General features: G+C 53.0%; 1 protein-coding gene across 3 annotated transcripts in view; it reads left to right on the top strand.

Annotated features, from left to right (window-relative positions):
• The window catches only part of ALX4 (ALX homeobox 4), a 45,300-nt gene extending 21,705 nt beyond the window's left edge, over window positions 1-23,595 (top strand). For all 3 annotated transcript variants that reach the window (XM_065685727.1, XM_065685729.1, XM_065685728.1), the window contains exons 2-4: window positions 7,231-7,541; window positions 15,870-15,998; window positions 18,495-23,595. In XM_065685727.1, the coding sequence (XP_065541799.1) occupies window positions 7,231-7,541; window positions 15,870-15,998; window positions 18,495-18,809 (755 nt within the window). In that variant the 3' untranslated portion in view covers window positions 18,810-23,595. The remainder of the gene's footprint in view (window positions 1-7,230; window positions 7,542-15,869; window positions 15,999-18,494) is intronic.
• Window positions 23,596-24,438: the final 843 nt, after the last annotated feature.

Below are 24,438 nucleotides of genomic sequence, written 5' to 3'. Positions count from 1 at the left end.
TGCAAATTGTGTATGGAGCATTGTGTGCAGTTCTGGTGTCCTCAACTTAAAAAGGACATGGAACTGTTGGAACAAGTCCAGAGGAGGCCACGAGGATGATCAGGGACTGGAGCACCTCCCGTATGAAGACAGGTTGAGGAAGTTGGGGCTGTTCAGCCTGGAGAAGAGAAGGCTGCGTGGAGACCTCAGAGCAGCCTTCCAGTATCTGAAGGGGGCCTATAGGGATGCTGGGGAGGGACTCTTCATTAGGGACTGTAGTGACAGGACAAGGGGTAACGGGTTCAAACTTAAACAGGGGAAGTTTAGATTGGATATAAGGAGGAAGTTCTTTCCTGTGAGGGTGGTGAGGCACTGGAATGGGTTGCCCAGGGAAGTTGTGAGTGCTCCATCCCTGGCAGTGTTCAAGGCCAGGTTGGACAGAGCCTTGGGTGGGATGGTTTAGTGTGAGGTGTCCCTGCCCATGGCAGGGGGTTGGAACTGGATGATCTTGAGCTCCTTTCCAACCCTAACTATTCTACGATTCTAAACCATATAGTGCAGAATGAAAGTCTTCAGCAAACAGCATGGGACCTGCCTGTTCTGCCTTTCGTTTACCCAAGGGTCTGTGGATAAACAGCTGCTGGTCAGTGTGTAAGTGCAAGTCTACAACTGAGACAATCCCATTCAATATTTGTCCTGTATTAGTGATTGGGGGGGGGGGGTGAACTTTTTTAATTTGTCCTCTTTATGAGCTCCCGTATTTTGTCCTATTCAGCATTGAACCCAGTCTTCAGAGCAGTTAGATCCTTATATTTGGTTCTGAGGAGCTTGAGTAAAGCCAACACCACCAGGCAACAACAGCCATGGCAAAGCAATGCAGGGTTGCTTTGGAAAGTGAAGACTGCTTATCCCAAAGGTACCAGATTCAGAGCCAAAAGGAAACTGAAAGCCCTTTCGGTCCTCCTTCTGCTCCTTCCCTGCCTTGTTCGTCTTTCTTGGCAGGCAAGCACTGGGGATATACCAGTTCAGAGGTACTAGTTGGCTTTTGGTCCACAGGCACTCCTTTAGGGAGAGATACAAGTAGGACATAGCAGAAACCCAGAATTATTTCCTAGCTGTTTGTGACATGCCTACATCTTTACTGCTATAATTTCAAGCAGGGCTTTGCACGAAGCCTGGTGTGCTGAAAACCCAAAGATGACCACCCTTGGCTTGAAGACCTTCAGGTGTCAGAGAGAAGAACAAAGTCACTAAGAAATGGTTCATCAGAGAGTCAAGATGTTGGAGTAAACAAGAATCATAGAATCACAGAATAGTTTGGTTGGAAGGGACCTTAAAGCTCATCCAGTTCCAATCCCCTTTAACAGGCAGGGACACCTTCCACTAGAGCAGCTTGCTCCAAGCCCCGTCCAACCTGGCCTTGAATCTCCTTTCACATTCAGTAGTGAGGAACCGAGCAGTTTCATTTTCTCCCCATGGAGACAACGGCAGTGCATTTTCTTGCTCTTTCTCTTTCCCTATATCATGTTTTGGGAGCCAGAAAGTCAGCTGCAATTACAGCAAGTTGCTAGAAGCATTTTTTGTGCCTTCAAATTTCACTAGTCAGCTCTTTCCTGCCGTTCAAATGAATATGCCACATGAAGAAGGACTTGGGGCATAAACCGTGCCTTTTTACTCTAGCCACAGCTTCTATATGGCGTTTTCAGAACTGATTTGTTTATGTAAAAGCCAGTTTTGTTAGTGCCCTTTAAATAACATGAAAGAGGAGCAAGCAGCACATGTTGCGTTTGTACAGACGATGCTGAGCTCTCCCCAAGTAGCCACAGGGTGTGTGAATTCAGCTAATCAGACAATAAAGCAATATGTGCCCTTGAAAGCAGATGTTTGTATTGGAAAAAGAAAGCTCGTTCAGGGGGGAAAAAGCAAGAGGAACAGCAACTTCCACAAACAAATAACACACACGTGGGCACCCACAGCGTTCCCCAGGCTTGCTGTGATGTAAACCTCTCAGCAGCGCTAGAGTTAATGTTTATCAAGCTGTCTGTCCCCAGACCCATGCAGTGATTTACTCCAGCAGGATGTAACCAGCCGGGCACAAAAGGCTCTAAGTGCAGCCAGGGCTGAGGTGGTTTTGTCTCCCAGAGAAGCATCTCCAAGGCACGGAGTGGAAATGGAGCCAGTGACTTGAGTTGCATGCTGGTTGCAGAGCCATTGAAAGCCTATGGACCTACCGGTGCTGTGTGGAGCCTTTAGCACTGTCCCCAGGCTGCCTTTCAGGAATAGAAGGAGGTTCTGAGACCTTTTTGCTCCAGGCCTTAGCATTGCTCCTGCTGTATAATCTGCTCAGGAAAATAAGTCTCTGCTTGAAGAGAGGAGCCTTAGGTATGATCAGGAGGAGCGCAGTAGAAAGAAATTGTCTTCTCCCTAGTTTCATCCTTTTAAACCCAGGCTTTTCTGTAGGAATTTGCTGTGTCTGTCACTAACTCCCCAGGGTGGCCAGGTATTCCATGGCTATTTTTATGGCTATCTTCATGGCTATGTTAGCAGCAGCAGCAGCTTTGGGCAGGCTCGGCAGAGATTCCTGGTGTCCATGGAAGTGAGCACCTTCATGCAGTGGTCTCTCCTTTGCACAAAGGGAAGTCAGTGCATGCTGTGCCATGGAAAGGGGCTGCCTCAGCCATGTTCCAGCCTTCCTTCAGGTTCTGTGGGATCAACCAAATGAGCTCCCTGGCTGGGTTAGATGGACAGATGTGCTTTCATATAGGAACCAGCTCTGATTTATGCAAACTTAATGGAACCGCTAGTACGCTGGACACAAGGTGCTGTACTCATCCTCATCCAGATTGGAAATAGAGATGCTCCAACCAGTTTCTGCACAGCAGCAAATAAATGCAGCTTCCAGAACCGTGCCAATGGCTTTTGTCTTATGTGGACTCCTACCACTTGCATTTAAGAGGCGAATGCTGCACAGTTTTACCAGTTGGGCTCAATAGGGAAACTATGGTTAGGTATCTGATCATTGCTAATAAAATCAGTGATGCCGCATTCAGCTAAAAAAAGTGGGTCTTTTCTCCCTCTTTAAACCCTTCTTCATATCTGCAGACTGCGAGAGCACTCGCTCCTTGAACAGAAATAAACCTAAAGAGTTGTCCCATTCTATATCTCAAATCCAGCTGCTCCATTTTATCCTGCATATCCCAAAATGTGGTTGTTTTCTTAAACGACAGCCTTGTGCTGACTTCTAAACTACAATGACAGACAGGAGGCAGAAGGCTGCAACAGACAGCTTGGGAACAAGTATAATGGCTTCAGCATGTGTTAAGGCACGATCACAGGGACTGGATAAGGTTACTACTGCCAGCCAAGTGCTGGAGGTGTGCTGGCTGGGCTGTGGTGTAAATCTTCCTTGTAGGATACACCGCCCAAACCCTACCTAGGCAACATTTTAGCACTGGTATTTAAGCAAGAGTTGAAAGAATGACACGAAGAGCCAGAACTGGGTTTTTTAAGTGTTTTAAAACATCTGCATTATAGATTTGGTGGGGTTTTTCTTTTTAAAGCATTGTTGCTGTGAAAAGTAAGAGTCAGAGCATGGCAGGGAGAGGCACCATGAAATGAGCCATAGGGATCTGGGGACGGGCAGGGAGAAAACCCCTGGGCAGGAAGGCAGAAGCTCCCTATGTTATTTACTGTGGGAGCAGAGAGGCAGCCTGGTGCCCCCCAAGGCTGGGGTAGCATGGGGTTCCTCACAGAGACCTTAATAGCTTGGATGAGATGCTACCAGAGCAGAACATTGGCAATGCCAAGATCCTGCAGGCTTCTTTGGAGCCCGAAGGAAACACCTCTGTGCTGCTGGTGTCTCTGGGTTTTGCTGGCTACGTAGATGTCTTGCAACCTTGTAGGATCACAGGATCTATGCGAAGGAGTCTATCTGTGGTTTGCCACATATGTGCTGTGTAAAGGAGACCCATCGTTTCACATTGGGCCCAAAGCTGTGTATTTGACATGTCCTACTGTCTATTCCCATGTGGATGCACGAAGATGACTTTACTCTGATTGTATTTCATACTGCTATAAAGGCAAGGGCAGAGTTGTAAGCAGTGAAGAAGGCACCAAGTGGTCCTGTTGGGCTTGTAAGTGTGCAGTGATGCTCACATTACCTCCTTGTCATGGAGATCTTCACAATATGTAACTCCAGGTCTCCTTAGGTTTGATTAGAAACAGACACCCCAAACTTTGCACTGAAACTTTGAGGCCATCTCCAGTTACAGGAAGTCTGAGCATATCCATATGCAGATGTATGCAATTTGTTTCACTTCTGCAGTTAGCATGACTGGTTTTGAGGTCAGGGAGCCTTTTACTAGGGAATGAGTTACATCTTGGGATGCTCAGCCAAGGGTGGATGCACGCCATCCCCTCCATACACTGCCTTCCATGCTCCCTGCCTCCTGCCTTCCAGTGACAGCTCATCCCCATTGGCGCCCATAGGGACTGGAGGTAAAGAAGCCCTTATCTGCTCCATGGCTGAGTGGCAAGGAGGGCTCTGAGCTGGTGGCAGGGATGGGTGGTCGCTTGCTCCTTGGGGCTGATGGCTTGTGACAGCGATAACCATCACTGCTGAAAGCCCAGCTCCCAGCTGCAGTTTGAGCTGCACAGTCAATGAAATCAAATCAGAACCAGAGCTTTCCTCTGTGTGTGTGTTTTGCAGACCCTTCTCCAGCTACTTAGGCTGCTTGAGTAGACAGGAAACAGCAGAGAAGTTCCCAAGGAAAGGCCTCAGGTCTTGTGTTTGCTGCTTGTCTGATCGCAGGGGAGCTGGGAGGTAGGGTGAAGCAGCACAAAGGCAGGGGGAGAATGCGCTGAGCTTCCTGACACCATAAATAATAAAAGAAGAAAGGAAGAAAGGAGGAAAAAAATTCCTGGAATACTTTCATTTATTTATTACTCCATCCCTATTGATGCTCATAGGCAGCAGTCCATTGCTGCAGGCTTTCTGGAACTGTTTTATCATCATTAGGTTTGAAAACTATAAATATCATGGCCATAGCATATGATTTACCCAGGTTGTGGTGCAGGGCATGGTCCCAGCCTGTTTTGGATGGGCCTGTCCACCTGCAGCCCCCAGGAGGGATGGAAGAAGTCAGCCAGTTGGGAAGCGAAGGTGCCAAGAGGAGGCAGAGTGCGTCAATGGCCTGGATGCTGGTCCCAGTACCAGGGAGCATAAAGCTTGGCCGAATGTTCCCAAGGATCAAAGCAGAGAGAGTGGAAATATACATCAGGTTTTGCTGAGCTTTATGGGGAGCTCTTCAAAAGCCTGAGGGAAGAGTATTAGAGAAAGCAATAAATCTGAAAGCACAGTGGGGTGGCAGTGGCAGACAGCTCCTGCACCTCTGGTGCCTTCATCCCACATCTGCCTTTGGCTCCTCTGCAATAACTGGGCATTCTTCCTACAAGTCACTTTCATAGCTCATCCTCACAAGCTTAAACCTGGGCCCTCCTTGCCCTCATGCCTGAGGGTGACAGCTACATCTCAGCCTGTTTGTATCCCAATCACTCTTTCAACTGCAGGAGTGAGAAAAGGAGAAGGGTACATACACCCTTTCACAAGCCTGTTTATTTGGCTGTGAATCCATGACAGAGCTGATCTCAGAAGGGCTAAGCCACGAATATACAGTGAATTAGGTGGAAGGATGCTGTAACAAGGCATGAGTGACGGAAGGAATGGGGATTTCCAAAGACACAGGCTAAGATGCCTGAACCAGCATTAATGACACTGCTGGGAGAAAGCTCCCAGTGGGAACATCATTAGATGGTGGAGCCACTTCCCAGAAAGACCGATCCTGGGCTGAGAACATTTAAACATAGGCTAATGTGAAACTGACTGAAAAGGTTCCCCCTTGGCGTGGTCTTGGCTTGGTAAGGAGAGCACGGGTAGGGAGTTCCACTGCACCCTTTCCTTCCTGGATCTGCAGGAGCTCAGTGTCATGGCTCAAGGTCAAACCTTGCAGTCAGGCTACCATGGCTTTTGTCCAGAGATGTGGGCAGGTATGGCATGGGTTGTGCAGCACAGGCTGGGTGGACCAGTCCCAATAGGCAAGGTCATTGCCATGGGTCCCATCCAGCATCCTGCTGGTGGGCAGCACTCTTGTTAATGAAGGGCACACCACTGGCACTGTAGGCAGGAGGTGGGCAGGAGAGGATGCCCCATCACAGCACCTTTGCGTGAGGATACATATGCTCCATTACAGAAGCTCAAAGGTGGATTTGCTTGTATCTACTAAGCTTTAGAGAGGAACGAGCTCACTGCAGTGGTTGAAATGTCCTTCCCCTGCTTCGTCCTATTGGTCTTGTATGTCATGGCCCGTTGGGTATTAATTACTCAGGGAAGTTGGGCAGGAACAGCCTCCCAGGCTGCTGTCAGACTCCTCTCACCTCTCTCTGCGTGTTTCTGTAGGGGTCTCACACCAGCCTTTTCTATGGCACTAAGTGCCATTCACAGCCTCTTTGCTGGAAGACGTCCAAGTCCTCACAACAGGCTGTGGGGTGACTGCGTGGTGCAGAAACACCTCTGCTGACAACCCCCCATTGCATGGGGATGCATGAGTAGGAAGCAAATCCCAGCAAGCACCAAGCGTGGCTGCTCTGTGCCCCTGGGTTTCAACCCTGTGTTATTCAGTAGGGGAGCACAGATGGGTTGTGGCCATCCTCTGAGCCCTGGGTTTGGGTCCCTCTGTCTTCAGAGACCTCTCCCATGGCCAGGACCAAGGAATGCGGTGTTCCATGGGGTTCAGTCCTACTGTGGGTGATGGGAGAGCGAAGCAGGATGTGCATGCATGGAGTGTACACACACGAGTGTGCTGGGCTCATCCTTCCACCCAGCTCCTGGAGGGGCAATGAGAATAGGTAGCAGAGCTCATCACAACCTCCCCATGCCATGCTGGCATCCATGGGCTGGGACCAGCCCCTTTGCCATAACAACCACCTCCTCCCTTAAAAGCAGCACATCCTGGTGAGCTCCATCACCCTCAGATGCCAAGGCTTTCCTGTACCTAGGGCAACTTTTTGCCTCACCTCCCTCCTCTGCCCATGGTGGTGTCAACTCCTCTACCTGCATTCGGTGCCCAAGTGCCGTGGCTGTAGCTTTAATGGGTTGGACCAAATAACGAGTCGATTTACATCTATTGCCTTCTCTCTTTCCCCCTTCCCCACCCTGCTCAAACCTGCCCTTCCCCATGCTCCCAACCCAAATAGGTAAGGAGAGCAATTTGGGAGAAGCCGACCTGCAGCCGAGCTCCGATCCTTCGGGAATGGACAGCAGCTACCTCAGCGTGAAGGAGGCCGGGGTGAAAGTGCCCCAGGACAGGGCCAGCACGGACCTGCCCAGCCCCATGGACAAGGCTGACTCGGAGAGCAACAAGGGCAAGAAGCGGAGGAACCGCACCACCTTCACCAGCTACCAGCTGGAGGAGCTGGAGAAGGTCTTCCAGAAGACCCATTATCCAGACGTCTATGCCAGGGAGCAGCTGGCCATGAGGACGGACCTCACCGAGGCTCGTGTACAGGTAATGGGGAACGGGATGATGCTGGGCAAAGGGAGGGAGAATGGAACCATGAGCCTTGCTTGTCCTTGCAACCCCATCCCAGCCTGCAGGCAGACAAGCCCTATCCAGAGCCCTGACACAGCCTCTCCAGCTGTGGATGGGGATGGTACATCCATGTCTGACACTAGTGTCAGCGCCTTTATTTGGGTTGGTGGCTCCAGTGTTCATACAGATGCCTCTTGTCATGGAGCTCATGGGGATGGTAAAACCTCAGTCACCCTAAACAAAGCTATTACAAGATACAGATGATCTTAAGGTCCTTTCCAAGCCTAACTATTCTATGATTCTATGATTCTATACTTTCTTCAGGAGGTTCAGCAGGGGACACTGGTTTGTTAGTCTGAGGGGGACCAAGGTCTGGGCTATTTCTGGCTAGATGGGGATACAGAGGTGACCAGGATGTTCTGTATCAGAGAGCAGCAAGTGATACAGGAGAGGCAGCTCTTGCCTGCTTGGCTACACAGGCACTGAGACTGCACAACACCTGGTGATCTAAAGCCTAAAGATGCTCCCACCAGCTTGGGATGAGCAGGAGTCAAACAGCCACACTGTGGTCTCAACCACCTCCATCACACTGGTCCCAGGTCCCATGAACTAGAGCCCCACACTAACCTGGGGAGCCAAACTCACATTGAGAGTCAATGATTCCCTGAGTGCTGCTCTTTCCTCTGAGGCAGGGTTAAACTGATGGCCTGGCAGAGCTCAGAAGCATGTGCAAGAAGGAGCACCATCACTTGAAGCATCCGCGGCTCACTCTGTGATGGCCATCAGAGCTCCCACTGAAGCTTAGGCTCTCATATCCAGCCTATTTAGTCCTGTGACTCCTGTCTGCAGTCATTTATCAGCTCACCATCCCCAGAACCTTCATTAGCATCAAGAATAGCTGGCCTGTGGACACGTGGTTGCGTCTCTTACATCAGGAAGACTCTCAGACTGGTTTCCCCTCTGCACTAACCTTTACCAGTGGTTGCAAACAGTCAAAGCAGTCAGGCCAGCATCTTGCTAAAGTCCCTTTTAGTCTGTAAAGTTTACTTGCAAGCAGCTGCAGGATCTTTCTTGTCTGCTTGCCTGAGCTGGTTTGCAAGGCTGGTGTCCTCTTCTTCCCCACAGCAGCTTCTCTTCAGGCTGGGCTCAGCTGTGTTTCAATAGAAAGCATCACAATTCCTGTCAGACCCACACCTGGCGTGCTGGGCACTGCGGGATGGGCAGGGAAAGGCAGTGTTACAAACATCAGCTCTCTTCTTCTCCCACTGGATGCAGGCTGTGATTTCCCATGGACACATCACAAGCGCTGATGGGGTCTCCCGGGAGGCCAGGCGCAGCATTGGATTACCGGCTGCACAGGGCATGAAATTCCTTTTGCTTAGGAATGAGAATGAGGTGCTGGAGGGTGGCAAGCTCCTCCTGCCTGCCTCAGAGCCAGATAACGCATCCCAGCTAGCGCGCAGGGCTGGCTAACAGAGGCAGGATGCGATCCGCAAGTTCATTCTATATGACCCATGATCCCAGGGGTTTATTCCCTACTTTACCACTGGATAACACTGCGGCCAAGGGCAGAAGCGTTTCCCCAGAGGAAATCAGGCCCAGCCTGGGGTTAGAGGTTTCACCCTGCTCTGAGATAAGCACCCCCAGAAGCCCAAGAACAGTCTCTTGCAGCCTCTCACATGCACCTCACACTTGGGATGGTGATGACAGGGCTCATGTAATGGAGCAGCTGAAGAGCTTGTCTAAGTGGCCGGGCCTCTTATAAGCACTTACCCCAGGGTGAGAGGGGTGAGAACCTGCATTTCAGTCATTCCCCCAGCCCCACCAAGTAGGACCCGCTCCCTTGTGCTGCGGGCTGGCACCCAGCCACTGCCTTGTGATGAAGGGCTGCTGTGCCCCCAGGAGAAATGGGACACAGCCTGGGGTGGCACAGGGTCTGTTGCTGATGGAGAGGGAAGCTTTTGGTGTTGGGGACTCAGTGAATCACCCCAGCGCCCGTTTTCAGCTCTGGGTTCTGTTATAGCTTGTTTAGGGTTGGCTTTGGCCTCCCACCCCTTTGGGCAGCACTGCAGTACTGAGAGCCATCAGCTCACAGCCGGAGATGGAGCACGGGGCAGCAGGAGACTGATGGCAAAGCAAATTCCCACTGCAAGGACCAAGGGTCAAAGAAGAGGGTGCAAATCACAAATAAACCACCAGCCCCTTGCTTGTTACCTCCTGCAGGCCAAATAACCACTTATGTACTCAGACAGCAGGGACTCTGGGTGTTGGGGGGCGTCCAGGCACGCACCTACTGCAGCCCCATGGGCTTTGAGGGGAGCTCAACTGTCCCTCTCCCAGGGGAAGGAATTGTCCTCAGAGGAATGGTGAGTGTCCTGGGAGGCCAGGTTCGGCAAAGCAGAGCAGGGAGACAAGGCACCATCAGGTCTGAGGTGTGATGCTCCCTCCCATGGCTGAGCCAGCTTTGGCTGGAGGTCATCCATCCCCTTTGGCCAGGCTCAGCTCCCTGGGGAGCAAGACCAGCCATGGCACTGCAGGAGGAGCAGATGTGGAGCCGAGGCAGGGAAGTGGCAGCTCTGGTTTATTCCATCCCTTTCCTAAGCTCATGCTTCATTAGTGAAATAGCTGCTGGAGATCCCTATGCTTGGAGATGTGCTCATGCCAGCAGCGGTGGCATCCTGCAGCCTGGCTCCATTGCTCTCCCTGCCTTGGTTTCCAGCCTTCGCTGTTAGTGTCTGACAATATCAAAGCTAATTCCCACTGTGATGCAATGCAATATTTCCCTTCCTGCCTCCCACAACCCAGCCCTTTATTGCCAAGTGATACTAAGCTACCGCACATCCCTGTTTTGAGAAGTGGGAGCCATGCGTAAGCCATTCCATGTATCCCATTTTTTTTCTCCTCCTTTTCCATGTCTGGGGCTGCAGAAAGAGCTCCTGCTTGATACCAGCAACAAGCTTCTTCCAGTCCATCCATGCTGCTGCAGATGGCTTGAGACATGGTACACACATGTATTCACACGTGGCTCCTTGCATGCACTCACACATGCACATCACAAGCCTGGCCCTGGCTGCTCATCTCTCTTGTCCTCTATCTATTAGGCTGAGAAAGTTGGGGCTGTTCAGCCTGGAGAAGAGAAGGCTGCGTGGAGACTTCAGAGCAGCCTTCCAGTACCTGAAGGGGGCCTATAGGGATGCTGGGGAGGGACTCTTCATTAGGGACTGTAGTGACAGGACAAGGGGTAACGGGTTAAAACTTAAACAGGGGAAGTTTAGATTGGATATAAGGAGGAAATTCTTTCCTGTTAGGGTGGTGAGACACTGGAATGGGTTGCCCAGGGAGGCTGTGAATGCTCCATCCCTGGCGGTGTTCAAGGCCAGGTTGGACAGAGCCTTTGGTGAGATGGTTTAGTGTGAGGTGTCCCTGCCCATGGCAGGGGGTTGGAACCGGATGGTCTTAAGGTCCTTTCCAACCCAAACCATTCTATGATTCTATGAGTCTATCTCTTCCTCCTGGCCAGCCCTGTGGCAGAAGAGAAGCAGAAGGAGGATTCGCAGCCAGGGAATGTAACCCCTCATCCAGCTCCCCTCGGAGCCAGCCTTGTGATGATGGCTGGGACCGCTAATGAAATGTTTTCGGCGGTGACCCTGTGATGCTTGGAAGTGAGAGGGAAATGTCAACCTCTGCTGTAGCAAAATCACCGCCTTGGAGGGAAAAAAAAGGGCAACAAAAAAAGCAAAGCAAAGCAAGAAGTAATATATCTTGATCCCTTTTCCCCCATAAAACCCTGGGAGGCTGGTGGAAGGAGCGGAAAGACTGAGCTAAGCCTGCAGGAAATTAAACATGAAATGAAAACAAGGTCGAGTTATTCAATTCTCTCATCCCAGGCTCCAATTTCCCATTCCAGGCCACTGATAAAATGGTGTCCAGTTTCAGCGCTCAAGGATGAATTCTGGCTCTGTTCTTGCAGCCTGGAAAGCAAAGGGGCTGGTGGCCATCTCCAGGATGAGGAGAGACAGACTGGCCTTTCGCAGAGGGATGGGGTCCTGGAGACGGGGGGAGATGGAGCAGAGGGATGAGGACAGCAGGGATGGAGGACAGGGATGGGGAGAATAGATGTGGTGAGGCTGCCAGGGTCTTGAATGCAGCGAGGCATTGTCTGCATCAGGGCAGTGATGCAGCAAGTGGGGCTTCAGCACAGGGTGAGGGGGGCTCCAGGCTAGATCCAGCTCCATGGATGCCCCCAGCCCATCACCAGATGCGCAAGGACCATCCTCACCCTCCACCACCGCACTAGGGTGGATAAGAGAGGGGAAATCACCTTTTCCTTTAGCTTGGAGGAAGAACAAACTCAGGGATGCAGCTCCAACCATCCAGAGAGGCCTTGGTGAGGTACCAGCTTGGCCCATCCATCCATACCCAGTGTGGTGCACATGGGGCTTGGTGCCAGGGTAGCAGCAGCAAGATAGCGAGCTGGAGCCTCCTGCTTTCTTTGTCTGAGGCCATTCCCAGCCTCCTCACCCCCCACAGCACATCAGCTGTGTGTGCATATGGCTTTAGGTACCAGCATATGGCTGAATGTTTATGGAGACATGAAACATTTTGTGTTCTGTAGACTTTTATAGGGCTGATTTGGTACGTCAGGGCTTATCAAAGCGTTGTCTGCAGGAGCCAGATTCATGACATTACCCTCCACTCCCACTCTAATTGTTAACACTGAGATGCAGCCCACAGCAACTGCTTATCCCACAGAGTACCCCATCCTGTTCCCAAAGGACACGCTGCATCCACTGCTGCAACCTCCACTGTCACATTCCCCTTCTAGAGCATCCTCCCTTGATGGAAAGTGATAGGTAATAAAAGGATAAAGGACTTCTGTTATGTTTAGATTTGCTTTTTAAAAGCAAACTGATTGAGGGAACACTTGGGATGAGTTGGTTTTCTGCTGGCAGCTTCAGCATCATACATTGCCCTGCCTGCCCTGTTTTCCCTGGAGCACTTTGGTCTAGGGAAACCCTACAGCAAGACATCAAGCAGCCAAGAAGACCTGGACCAGAGGAGAAAGGAGAACATTAGGTAGTGGTCCAAGCCTTGTCACAAGTGTTTGGGAGCAGTGGCTCACTGCCAGCCCTCAAGTGTCTGCAGTGCCCCTGGCACCAGCATTTGTCTTCTTTGTTCAGCCTGGAGAAGGCGCCAGGGAGACCTTGTAACAGGCTTCCAACACGTAAGGGGGCCTATAGGAAATCTGGAGAGGAGCTTTTTACAAGGGACAGGACAAGGGGAATGGATTTAAACTGATGGAGGGGACATTTAGGTTGGATGTAAGGAAGTTCCTCCCTGTGAGGATGCTGAGGCACTGGCACAGGGTGCCCAGAGAAGCTGTGGCTGCCCCATCCCTGGCAGTGCTCAAGGCCAGGTTGGACACAGGGGCTTGGAGCACCCTGCTCTAGTGGAAGGTGTCCCTGCCTGTGGCAGGGGTTGGAACTGGGTGATCTTAAGGTCATTTCCAACCCAAACCATTCTCTGGTTCTGTGACTCCTTCCCAGCCTGATCTGATGCTTTGCCACAGCCTCGCAGCCCACCAACCACACGGGGATTGCAATTTGGGAATTGCCAGTTTAAACCGCTTCATTCTCCCGGTGCCAGTTCAAACCAATGCATATACGAGGAGAAAAACCTGCACTTTGGACCCCACTCCGCCTTGGAAAGCATCCCCATGGCCGCTTTTGCCATTGTGGGGGATCCAAGCACACAGAGCCCATGCTAATGGCTTGGAGGTCACACCGCAGAGCCCGGCACCGCTGCAGGACCCCGTGCTGGGGAACCCCGCTCCGATGGGATGCGCCATGCACGGCAGCGCAGGTGCGTGGGCAAACCGTGCAGGAGCAGCCGCATATGCCTGGCACATGTTCACGGCGGCCGGCGCTGAGCTCCCTACCTGCTCCGCACCCCCCCTGTGCACAGCAGGGCCTCCTCCGCCCGAGGAGGAACCGGGTCACCACCGCTAGCTTTGAATGCACAGATCAAAGAGGCATCATGTGGGCCAGCCCTGGGACTGGCCTGCAGCTGGGCTGCAGCGGCCGTGCCAAGAAGGAAAGCAGACGGATGCCTGGGGCACCAAACCTGCTCCAGTCGGATGCTCCTCATGCGCAGCGTGCGCGCCGATGGGATAACGTTAGGAGCTTTCTCATGGTGCTTTTTGCACCCGCTGTAAATCCTTGCAGGGGTTTGGATTCAGGGGTGGGGGGTTAATATCGGGTTGCTGCTTTGGGTATGGATAGACTGGTTGGCTTGGGGATGGCCCATGCCAGTGGCATTTGTGTGGCAAACACTAAGACCCTACACCATCCACTCCTGCACCATCCATCCTTACACCATCCACCCCATACCATCCACCCCTATACCATCCTTCCCTACACCACCCACCCCATACCATCCACTCCTACACCATCCATCCCATGCCATCCACTCCCACACCATCCATCCCTACACCATCCATCCCTACACCATCCACCCCATACCATCCACTCCTACACCATCCATCCCATACCATCCACTCCCACACCATCCATCCCTACACTATCCATTCTATGATCCACATAGGGAGGACACCACAGTGTCCCCCTCCCTGCACTGAGCAGACCGCAGACCTTCAGTTACCCACTCGCACCATGGGTCTGGAAGCAGTGGGGAGCTGTGAGAGACCAGCACAAGGCTGAGGAAGGGGAAACTGAAGCAGGAGAGGCTGAAACAGCTCCTCCAGCACACGAAGGTCAGCTCAGACCAGAAACCACGAACCCTCAGGCCTTTTTGTCCCTGTAGCAGCTTTTAGCTGCATTGATGCAGGCTGCTAATACCAGTGCTCTTTTATGCCCTAAAGCCAGCTTGCTGCCCCACTGCCCTCCTAAGACTACCCACTATCCTCCATGAGCTTCCCCAGCTGCCCTCCAAGCAGCAGAGCTGCCCCATGGCCAGGCACAGGCAGGACCAATCTGTTCATTAGTGATGCCCACCCCCCCCATCACCGTGTAAAACTCGAAGCAGAACCGAGCAGCTTTGGGGTTGCTCCTTTCATGCACTGGCGTGACCTGCACAACCCAGCCGCTGGTGATCGCCTGCATCCCTCAGTGCCTTCAAAGCGGCTCTTGATTGATGCGTTTCCCTGACTCACAAGCTTCAAGAGGCTTTGAAGACACTGGGTCCGGCTCTGATCTCTCTTAGGCTGATGCAAATCAGGAGCAGTGGTGCTGACAACAGTGCAATCATCCACACTGATGTCAAGCCAGTAAAAATAAGAGGAGAAGCAGGGTTTGGGTCCTTCCTCTGCCTTGAAGGGATCTGAGCAGCGCTGTGAAGCAGAGAGCTGCAAGCCCTGCAAAGCAAAGTCAGTGGAAAGCTAAGGACACGCAATGCTATAGAAGGGCACTCATCCTGCAGCTAAGGAGGGGAGCGGCGTTGTGCTGTGTATTTGGGTTTTCACAGTCAAGAAAATGAAGACTTCAAGGAGAAATGCAAGCTCCCAGCCAATGGCACTGTCACAGCCAGGATCAGGCTTAAGGAAAGGCCCGGTGCTGCTGGGTTCAGGCACGCATGGATGTGTTCGCACTTCTCACCTGAAACTGGCTGATGGCACGAGGGCTGCACCTGGGTAACACTGATTTAGGCGTGTGAGGAGCATGGGCTGCACCAGGCTGTGGGAGGCAAGAGATGTGGATGTGAGGGAAACAGGCTGAGAACGTTGGGGCTGTTCAGCCTGGAGAAGAGAAGGCTGCGTGGGGACCTCAGAACAGCCTTCCAGTGTGTGTGAAGGGGTCTACAAGGATGCTGGGGAGGGGCTCTTCGTCAGGGACTGTAGGGGTAGGACAAGGGGTGATGGGTTAAAACTTAAACGGGAAGTTTAGATTGGATATAAAGAAGCTCTTCCCTGTGAGGGTGCTGAGGCGCTGGCACAGGGCGCCCAGAGAAGCTGTGGCTGCCCCATCCCTGGCAGTGCTCAAGGCCAGGTCGGACACAGGGGCTTGGAGCAAGCTGCTCTAGTGGAAGGCGTCCCTGCCTGTGGCAGGGGTTGGAGCTGGATGAGCTTTAAGGGCCCTTCCAACCCAAACCATTCCATGCTTCCATGTGCCCAGACAGGCAGAAGATGGCCATCGCCTGTTGCCTGTGGTGCTCAGACCCCCCAGGGGTACCCGGCACGGCTCTTGCGCCATGCCATCACATGTCTGTGATGCTCTGCCTGCTCCCGGGGGCTCCCCGTCCACCACCAGCATCTCCCCCGTTCACAGCCCCCTGTTGCCCTCTCCCCAGGTCTGGTTCCAGAACAGAAGAGCCAAGTGGCGCAAGCGGGAGCGCTTTGGTCAGATGCAGCAGGTCCGGACCCACTTCTCCACTGCCTACGAGCTGCCCCTGCTCACCCGTGCTGAGAACTACGCCCAGGTGAGTGCATCCCCCTGCCCTGCTCCGGCTGTCCTGGCACCTCTGATCACAGGTACCCCCAGGCGATGCTTCGCTGCTTGGGTTCATCCATCTGCCCTCAAGAGTGCAGGGGCTGGGGCTGTATTGCCGAGCACTGGAGGAGTTATACAGCTGGGTGTCCTGCTCGGCTCCTTCATGCCCTGGCATGCCCCCCCACTTCTTGACATAGTGCAGCCACCCTTTGGGCACAGGTCACCCTGCTCAGCACGTCCTATTAGGGGGAGATTTAGGTTGGATATAAGGAAGAAGCTCTCCCCTGTGAGGGTGCTGAGGCACAGGGTGCCCAGAGAAGCTGTGGCTGCCCCATCCCTGGCAGTGTTCAAGGCCAGGTTGGACACAGGGGCTTAGAGCAACCTGCTCCAGTGGAAGGTGTCCCTGCCCCTGACAGGGGATGGAGCTGGATGAGCTTTAAGGTCCTTTCCAACTCAAACCAGCCTGGGATTCTATGATGACATTGCCCTTCCATTACATGTGCTGCTGCCCATTAATATCCCACTGGTCTGGAAAGGTCCAAAAGACTATTTCACACCTAAACCCCAGCACTTCCCAGCAAGGATTCCCATCTCCATGCCCAGTTTCCATGCCCCCTCTTTAGGCAGTTGGACAAAGCATTTTCCCCTGGTAAATCTCCGCAGCTGTCTCCCAGCAACAGGCTGTGGTACCCGCACTGTTCCTGATGACGTCTGGGGATGCTTCCCAAGGGATTTGTGGGTTTGTGCTCCAAAGGAGGGGTGGGAGCAGCCTTGCTGGGGTATCTGGGGCTGCTCCCAGGGCCTGATGAAACCATTCCTGCTGGCCCAGGAGGCAAGTGCCACCTTAGCTTCCTGCCCTGGGGAACCTGCCAACACAGCAGCCTCCTAAGCATTGATCCAGGCCCCGTTTCACAGCGCTGCCTTCAGCTGATGCCGGGGCACCATCAGCGTGTTCATTAGCTCGAGGGCTATGCTGTGCCCCACAGAGCATTCCCTCCGTCCTGCTGACTCCCCACCACCCGGAACCCCCTCAAGGATGCTCTGAACCCAACTTGTCCTCACAGATCCGCTTGGACTCCTTCCTGCCCCAACACCCTGGCTCCCAGCTACTCCAGCACCGCACCAAGAGCATTTGACCTCTCTCCTGCTTGGCGTCTCCTCCCAGCTGAACAAGAAGCCCTTATGAAACAGCTGAGAGGTGCCAAAGCAGCTTTTGAAGCAGGGGACACTCTCAGCCACCTTTTCAACGTGCCCTTTGTGACTTACACTGGCTCCCTCCCTCCTTGGTGCCCTCCTCTCCCTGCCCTGGGGACCAGAGAATGAAAGCAAGTTGCGGGAGGAAGGCGATCAGAGAGGGCCCAAGGGCGAGCAGTGCCACGAAGGGCCCTTTGCTCTCTCCAGACCCTTGCCTCCTCCCTGCTTTCATCCCGTGTGCCCACATTCCCCCACCACACACCTATTCCTGCTGGTGGATCCTGAGCCCCCTCCCTTCTTCTGCACTATCATTTAATGAGTGATGCTGCAGGAACCCGGATGCTGCTCAGTTGCTTCCTCAGTGGGCAATGAGCATCACTGGGGAGAGGGGAAGTGCCGGTGCTGGGGGCTGTGGGCAGCTCAGCTCTGTGTGATATAAACCGCCCCAATTTAGGCAAAGCTGCCCTGTGACGGGGCAGGAGGGTGGATTGGCAGCCTCACAGCGCCCCTTTCTGCCCGCTCCCTGTAGTGGGTAGGCCCAGGGAAACACGACGGAAACACCAGGTTTTCTATGGAAAGAGCAGCCCTGCTCCAAAGAGTGATGATGGTGTAAAGGACGGAAAGAAATGGCTGAAAAGGCAGCACAGAACAATCAGAACAGAATAGAATATGAATAAAATACGAACAGATGGAAAAGACCTTTAAGCTCATCCAGTCCAACCGTTCCCCAGCACTGCCAAGGCCACCACTGACCCATGGCACTGAGGCCTCGTCTCCACGGTGTGTGAGCACTTGCAGGGACGGTGCCTGCAGCCCTGCCCTGGGCAGCCTGTTCCAATGCCTGAGCACCCTCTGGGGCAGGAATTGTTCCTCAGCTCCATCTAAACCTGCCCTGGTGCAGCTTGAGGCCGGTTCCTCTTGTCCCATCCCTTGTTCCTTGGGAGCAGAGCCCAGCCCCTCCTGGCTCCATCCTCCTGTCAGGCACTTGTAGGGAGCGATCAGGTCCCCCCTGAGCCTTCTCTTCTCCATCTGACCCCCCCAGGTCCCTCAGCCGTTCCCCATCACCCCTGTGCTCCAGCCCCTGTGTCAGAGGAGGGCGAGTTCCTGCTCGCTGTGCGCTGCTCTCCCACCCTCCCTGCCCTTGTCCACACTGACACAGATTTTGGATGGGCTGCAGACCAGATGCTGGTGCCGACCAGCACCACATCCCATCCCACCGCCGCTCCTCCCGCCCAGCACTGCCCCGTGGGACGCTCTGTGACACCCCTGATGCTTCTTCTCCCATCCCCAGATCCAAAACCCCTCCTGGATCGGCAACAACGGAGCCGCCTCCCCGGTGCCCGCCTGCGTGGTCCCCTGCGAGACGGTGCCCTCCTGCATGTCCCCCCATGCTCATCCCCACGCGTCCGGCGGCGTCTCCGAGTTCCTCGGCCCCGGCAGCCACGTGGGACAGACTCACATGGGCGGCCTCTTCGGCACGGCCGGGATGAGCCCCGGCCTCAATGGCTACGAGCTGAACAGCGAGCCGGACCGCAAGACCTCCAGCATCGCTGCCCTGAGGATGAAGGCGAAGGAGCACAGCGCCGCGATCTCCTGGGCGACATGACAGCCCAGCGCCGCGCCAGGCACGTGGGGACAGCCGAGTACATCCACCCGCTTGGACTCCAGACAGCAGTTGCCTCCTCGGGGATTGGAATGCAGCACTTTTAGCTACCCTTATAGGCATATAAAGTACCTATGTTAACGTAAGTGGAGTGTTCCCAGCATGAACGCGGCGGCTCCCGGCTCCCTGGGATTGAGGCGCGTGGAGCATCACCAGTGAGATCTGGGTTGGGATGCGTCCCTTCTCACCTCCCCAATAACCTGGGCATTTTTGTTCTCCCTGCTCCTTTCTCTGACACCAGATCTGCCTTTCCAAAGAGGAGGAGCTCGCTGGCGTGTCAGCAGCTTCTCCCATCCCACACACACACCCAGACACATCTTCTCCTCCTATTGGCAGCGTTGCTCAGATCTGTTCTGCCTTGGGCAGGGGACTGGATGGGGACTCTGGCACCAGCAAAGAGACACTTCTGCTCCCATCCTTTTAGTGGGAGCCACAACTGGGAACAGGGTTGGGAAGATGCTAAAGGCTAGAAAGAAAGCAAATTAGCTCACCTTCTACCTTGCTTCCTTTCCATCCACAGCACAGAGCTACAGAGCTAGCTATAGAGCCATAGAGAGCTACAGGGGCCTGTGAAGGGGATGCCTCTCCTCCCAACACAGCACAGTGCCACCACGCTGAGAGCCTTTGCCTCTAGTTGCCCACCCCAGCACACAATAGCTCCCCAGCACAGCTCGCTGCCCCAGGGACCAACTGGGGTTTGCTTTGCCATGGTCACGGTCAATGCTGAGGCTCACACAGATGGTGGGGTAGGAAAATGCTTCCTCTGGCTTTCCCTGGGTCGAGAATTGCAATCCTCAATGGGAGGGGAGCACAGCTGCTGCGTGAACGCACAGCTCCCCAGTGAGACGGCTCCGAGGAGCACACACGCAGCCACGGGTGCGAGGCCATCGCGTTCCTCACGTCCTGGGGTCAGGCGCAGCAGCGGCAGCCGCTCCTGCAGCACACAGACACACAGGGAACGGGCAACGGCACAGGGAGCAGGCTGGGAAGGGACCCAAGGCTGGATCTGCTCCATCTCCAGCCACTTGGATCCACCCCGCGGTGCAGAGGGAGCAGGAGGCAGCAGAACTTGCCTGGTTTATCTGAGCCAATGTGCATCCCCACTTCCCCTCCCCAGTGCTGCCAAAGCTTTCCGATGACCTTGTAGTGCTAGCAATGATTTTGGAGCATCCTTTTCCCCGCTGAACCCTCACCAAGGAGAAGCTGAGGATCAGCTGAGCACCCACGCAGCATGGCTATACAGGCTGAGCTTGAGCCATCTCCGAGATTCATAAGGGAAACACAGGATTTTACTCCCATAAAGATCTGTGCATCAGCCTGCCCTATCTCCTCATGCTCAGTGTTAGGGGATCTTGTACTTCAAGACCCAGGAATATTTAGTGGTGTTGGAAAAGGCTCCAAATAAGCTACAACCAAATGGTTTCCGGTTAATATACAAGTATTTCGAGACTGCCACACACTACCTAAATGGCACACATTGCTAGATCAGATGTAATACGTATTTATTGGCATAAGACCAGGATTCTTGTCTCTTTTCTCTCCTCCGAAGTGCCAAGAGATGCCTTCCTTGGTACTCACAGGGCATCACATTTAACCACACCATGTGTACAACCAGGGCATCTCCCATCACAAGCAGCCAGGGCTTACGTCCCAGGCTAAACATTCATCTGAGCCATCGGACATAATGGTTTAGGTGCTAGAAGTGATGCTCATCACTGAACCAGGCAGGATCATGCTGAGCAGATGGAGGTGGACATCACCTCACCAAGCACCCATGGACCAGTGGCAGGAGGTGGATCTCCAGCAGATACTGTGCAGCCAGCTGATCACAGGGTCAGGAGCATTGTCCCAGGTACAATGTGATGCTTCCCATGGCCAGGAGGCAATCCCAGGAAGGGCTCCTGCCTGAACAGCCCAAGACAAGGCAAACTAGCAAGAGGCAGAGCTGAGGAGGGGCAGTGAGGCAGGCAGGAACATGAGGATGGGTTCCACATGGTCTGCAGCTCCAATGGGGGGATGTAGCCATTCAAGAACTTAGTTGTATTCCCTGATGAAGTTAAAGGGTAACTTTTCCTCATGGACTTACACAGGGCTATGGTTTCACCCGAGCTGTTTAACAGTCCAGAGGGATGTAGTGATAGGACAAGGGAATGGCTTTATACTGATAGAGGGGAGACTTACGTTGGATGTAAGGAAGTTCTTCCCTGTGAGGGTGCTGAGGCGCTGGCACAGGGTGCCCAGAGAAGCTGCGGCTGCCCCATCCCTGGCAGTGTTCAAGGCCAGGTTGGACACAGGGGCTTGGAGCAAGCTGCTCCAGTGGAAGGGCTCCCTGCCCATGGCAGGGGTTGGAATTGGATGAGCTTTATGGTCCCTTCCAACCCAAACCATTCTGTGACTCTATGATTAAGTGCTACATCCCTTGTCTTGCTAGAGACAGGAGAGCCTCCTGGCAGCAGATTGGCATTTACAGAGGCTTCCCCCTACTTTCTCTCACCTTAAAATCCATGTGCAAAGCACATGTTGGGCTCAATCTATTTTAATCACCACTCGTGTGCCCGGACCTGAGCCTGCCTGGAAGCATCACGATCCGAGGGGGGAATGCTGTTCCCTAGAGCCCACTGGCTCCAGGCTTCCTTCTTCCTCACTGCCTCTGCCTCGCACGGCCCCAGTGCCCCCGTCCATGGGTCAGGCTGCAAGGTGCTCCCTCAGCTGTATCTCCGAAAGCAGCTATTCTGGCAGGTTTTAAGCTACATGCATCTGTATTTACACACGTTTTTTTAATTAATTTAAAAGGTTTTTTTTAAACTAGCTATTAAATTAACAAGAAAAACTGTATAAATATATATATATACTTTTTATATATATATATATGTATCTTAATCTAAGCCAACCTGCAGCTACTGCATTTCTTAAGGGTCACAGGGTCAGTGCTGTCCTTGCAATCTCAAGTTACCATAACAATGCCTTTTTAACTATTATTATTATTATTTTAATACCTTTCAGCTCTATTTATGACTTTCTTCTCTATTTATTTCTTATTTAGTATTTTACTCCTGTCCATACATTGATTTACCTTTGAAGCTGCAAGCTTCGTCCCCAGCCATCGATACAACTCCCAAGCCACAGCTTGTCCTACAGACACCCTCCATGCCTGTGGTGGCATCCTCTGTGGGCACAGCACCCAGCGAGCTGGGTTCACCCTCTCCAGGTAGCAAAGCAGCCCTGGTCCTGGCTGTGTAGCAGGTACATTACGAGGAGGGTCTGCCTTATGTTGCCCATGGTTAGAAACACCAGAGATGTCCCAAAGTTTTGAGACTGGGAGGATGCGAACAGCAAGAGCAGTGTGGGTTAAAAGCGGTTGGGTACCACTCACTGCTGAGCGCTCGGAGGCACTTCTTGCTTATGAGCCGTAATTCGTGCTTTGGTAGCAACTGCAAACCAGTGGTGAATGAGGTTTGGGCTTGCTGGGCCTTGAAGAGTCCAAACTCTAAGGGCTGAACCTCTTGTGTCTGAACAAACTCATGGAGAAGAGCAAGATGGGACCTTTGGGCCATCACCCACCATCCAATCCCAGCTCCCAGCCAGCTCTCCAGCCTCCTCTCGGGTATGCTACTCAGCTCAGCTCAGGTCTAACTGCTGGAGCACCTACCTGGGTAGAGCCCACAGGGATGAGGAGCAAGACAAGGTGAAGGAGAACCAGCCTCCCTCTCCTATAGAGCCCATGGCAGCATATGTGCATGTGCATCCCTGCTGGAGCACATATCCCTGACATAGGATGCCTGGCTTATAGCATTAGCAAAGGCTATACATAGTGACAATGAGGTCGCAGAGCTGCAACACACATGGCTTCGCCTGCCCTATAGCAATGGGGACACCAGCCTGGACCATGTATCCGCAGCGCAAAGCAGGGATGCTGGCTGGGTTTCTCCATCAATGGATGTGTTTTTGGGGCAGGAAGACAGCGTTTCCCTGATTCCCAGCGCACATCCATGCCGGGCAGCACGTTGCAAACCCTGTCCAAACAAACCAAAGCAAAAAGAGGTAGTTTCCTGGGAAAAGGCCTGGAAAATAATCAAGCCGAGGCAGAGCCCCGTGTTTATTTTGCTGCTCTGACTGACACAGCAAAAAGCAAACAGACCCAGGGAGAAATTAAACCCAAATGGGAAGGGGGGGAATGGGATGGGATAGGATGGGAAGTCATTCAGCCCTTTGCAGCTTCCGAAGGGAGCTGGGAAGAGGCAACGCAGCAGCCTTGCACCCCCCCTTCACTCTTTGCTGGTAACACGGTTCCCCACTCCCCCCCACATAGCTAGGTAGGAAGGTAGAGCTAGGACTTTTATACTACTGATTTTGAAGGACAGTTTTCAATGTATAATAATATATCGGTTTAGGTGTGCAGTGATTGAAAGAGAGACCGGGAGAAAGGGAAGAAAACAAACCTCAATCAATACTATTGGGTTGGTTTTGTTGTAAAATATTGTAACCTTGTATAAACGCAACCTTTTATTGTGGGTTATATTTTTTCTCTCCTTTAGCTTAAGGGCCTGGGGTAGGACATGTTAATAATAAATACGTTGGAAAAAGTACTCAAAAAGATCAGGAAAATGACGAAAAAAGAACAAAAAAAAAGTATCATTAAAAATGTTGCCATGTGAGAGGTTTGTGCCATGCAATGTTATTGCCTATGCAACCATGTATTACCAGTTCATTACAGTGGAATATTAAAGAAGAAGAAACACTCTTGCAGCTTGGTTCTTTTTCACCTTTTCTGAAGTAACTTACTGCACTTGCAGGGGTTGTTTTTTGAGGGGAAAGGGTGGAATTCCAGGGCACCAGTTTTGATTTTCCCAGTTTTTAATGGAGCAGCCGCACTGGGAATAGCCCCAGCTTCCCATCGGGCCCCAGCCAAGAGCGGAGGACACAAAGGGTGTTGTTGTTGTTTTGGTTTGCAATAAACTCCTTCTCTCCTCCCCTCCCAAGTGCGATGTGGCTGGTTTGTTCCTGACTGCCGGAGATGAAACGCGATCAGAGGGGCCTCCAGAACCTCACGTTAATTGGAGCTGGCAAAGGATCCCAACAGTGCCCTTTTGAACCGCTGACGCGGCGCAGGGGGGGATTAGCTGGGGTAGATTAACAACAGGTGGCAGCTCACGGGCTGCTGCCTCTGCCCCGCGCAAAGACATGGGTCCCGGCACAGGAACAGCCTGCCCGGCAGGTCCCGGGAGCCACGGCTGATCCGGCAGCGCGTTCCGCATCCATACCTGGCACACAGCGCATTCCGCATCCATACCTGGCACACAGCGTGTTCCGCATCCATACCTGGCACACAGCGTGTTCCGCATCCATACCTGGCACACAGCGCCTTCTGCATCCATACCTGGCACACAGCGCATTCCGCATCCATACCTGGCACACAGCGCCTTCTGCATCCATACCTGGAACACAGCGCCTTCCACATCCATACCCAAGGCACAGTGCCTCCCACATCCATACCCAGCACACAGGACCTTCCACATTCCTATACAGCTCACAGCACTTTCCACATCCATACCTAACGCACGGCACCTTCCAC

This window comes from Lathamus discolor, chromosome 6 (genome assembly GCF_037157495.1).
Source record: "Lathamus discolor isolate bLatDis1 chromosome 6, bLatDis1.hap1, whole genome shotgun sequence".
Classification (NCBI taxonomy): Eukaryota; Metazoa; Chordata; class Aves; order Psittaciformes; family Psittacidae; genus Lathamus; species Lathamus discolor.
The sequence above is the reverse complement of the archived record's forward strand: the minus strand, read 5'-3'. Positions and strand labels throughout refer to the sequence as shown.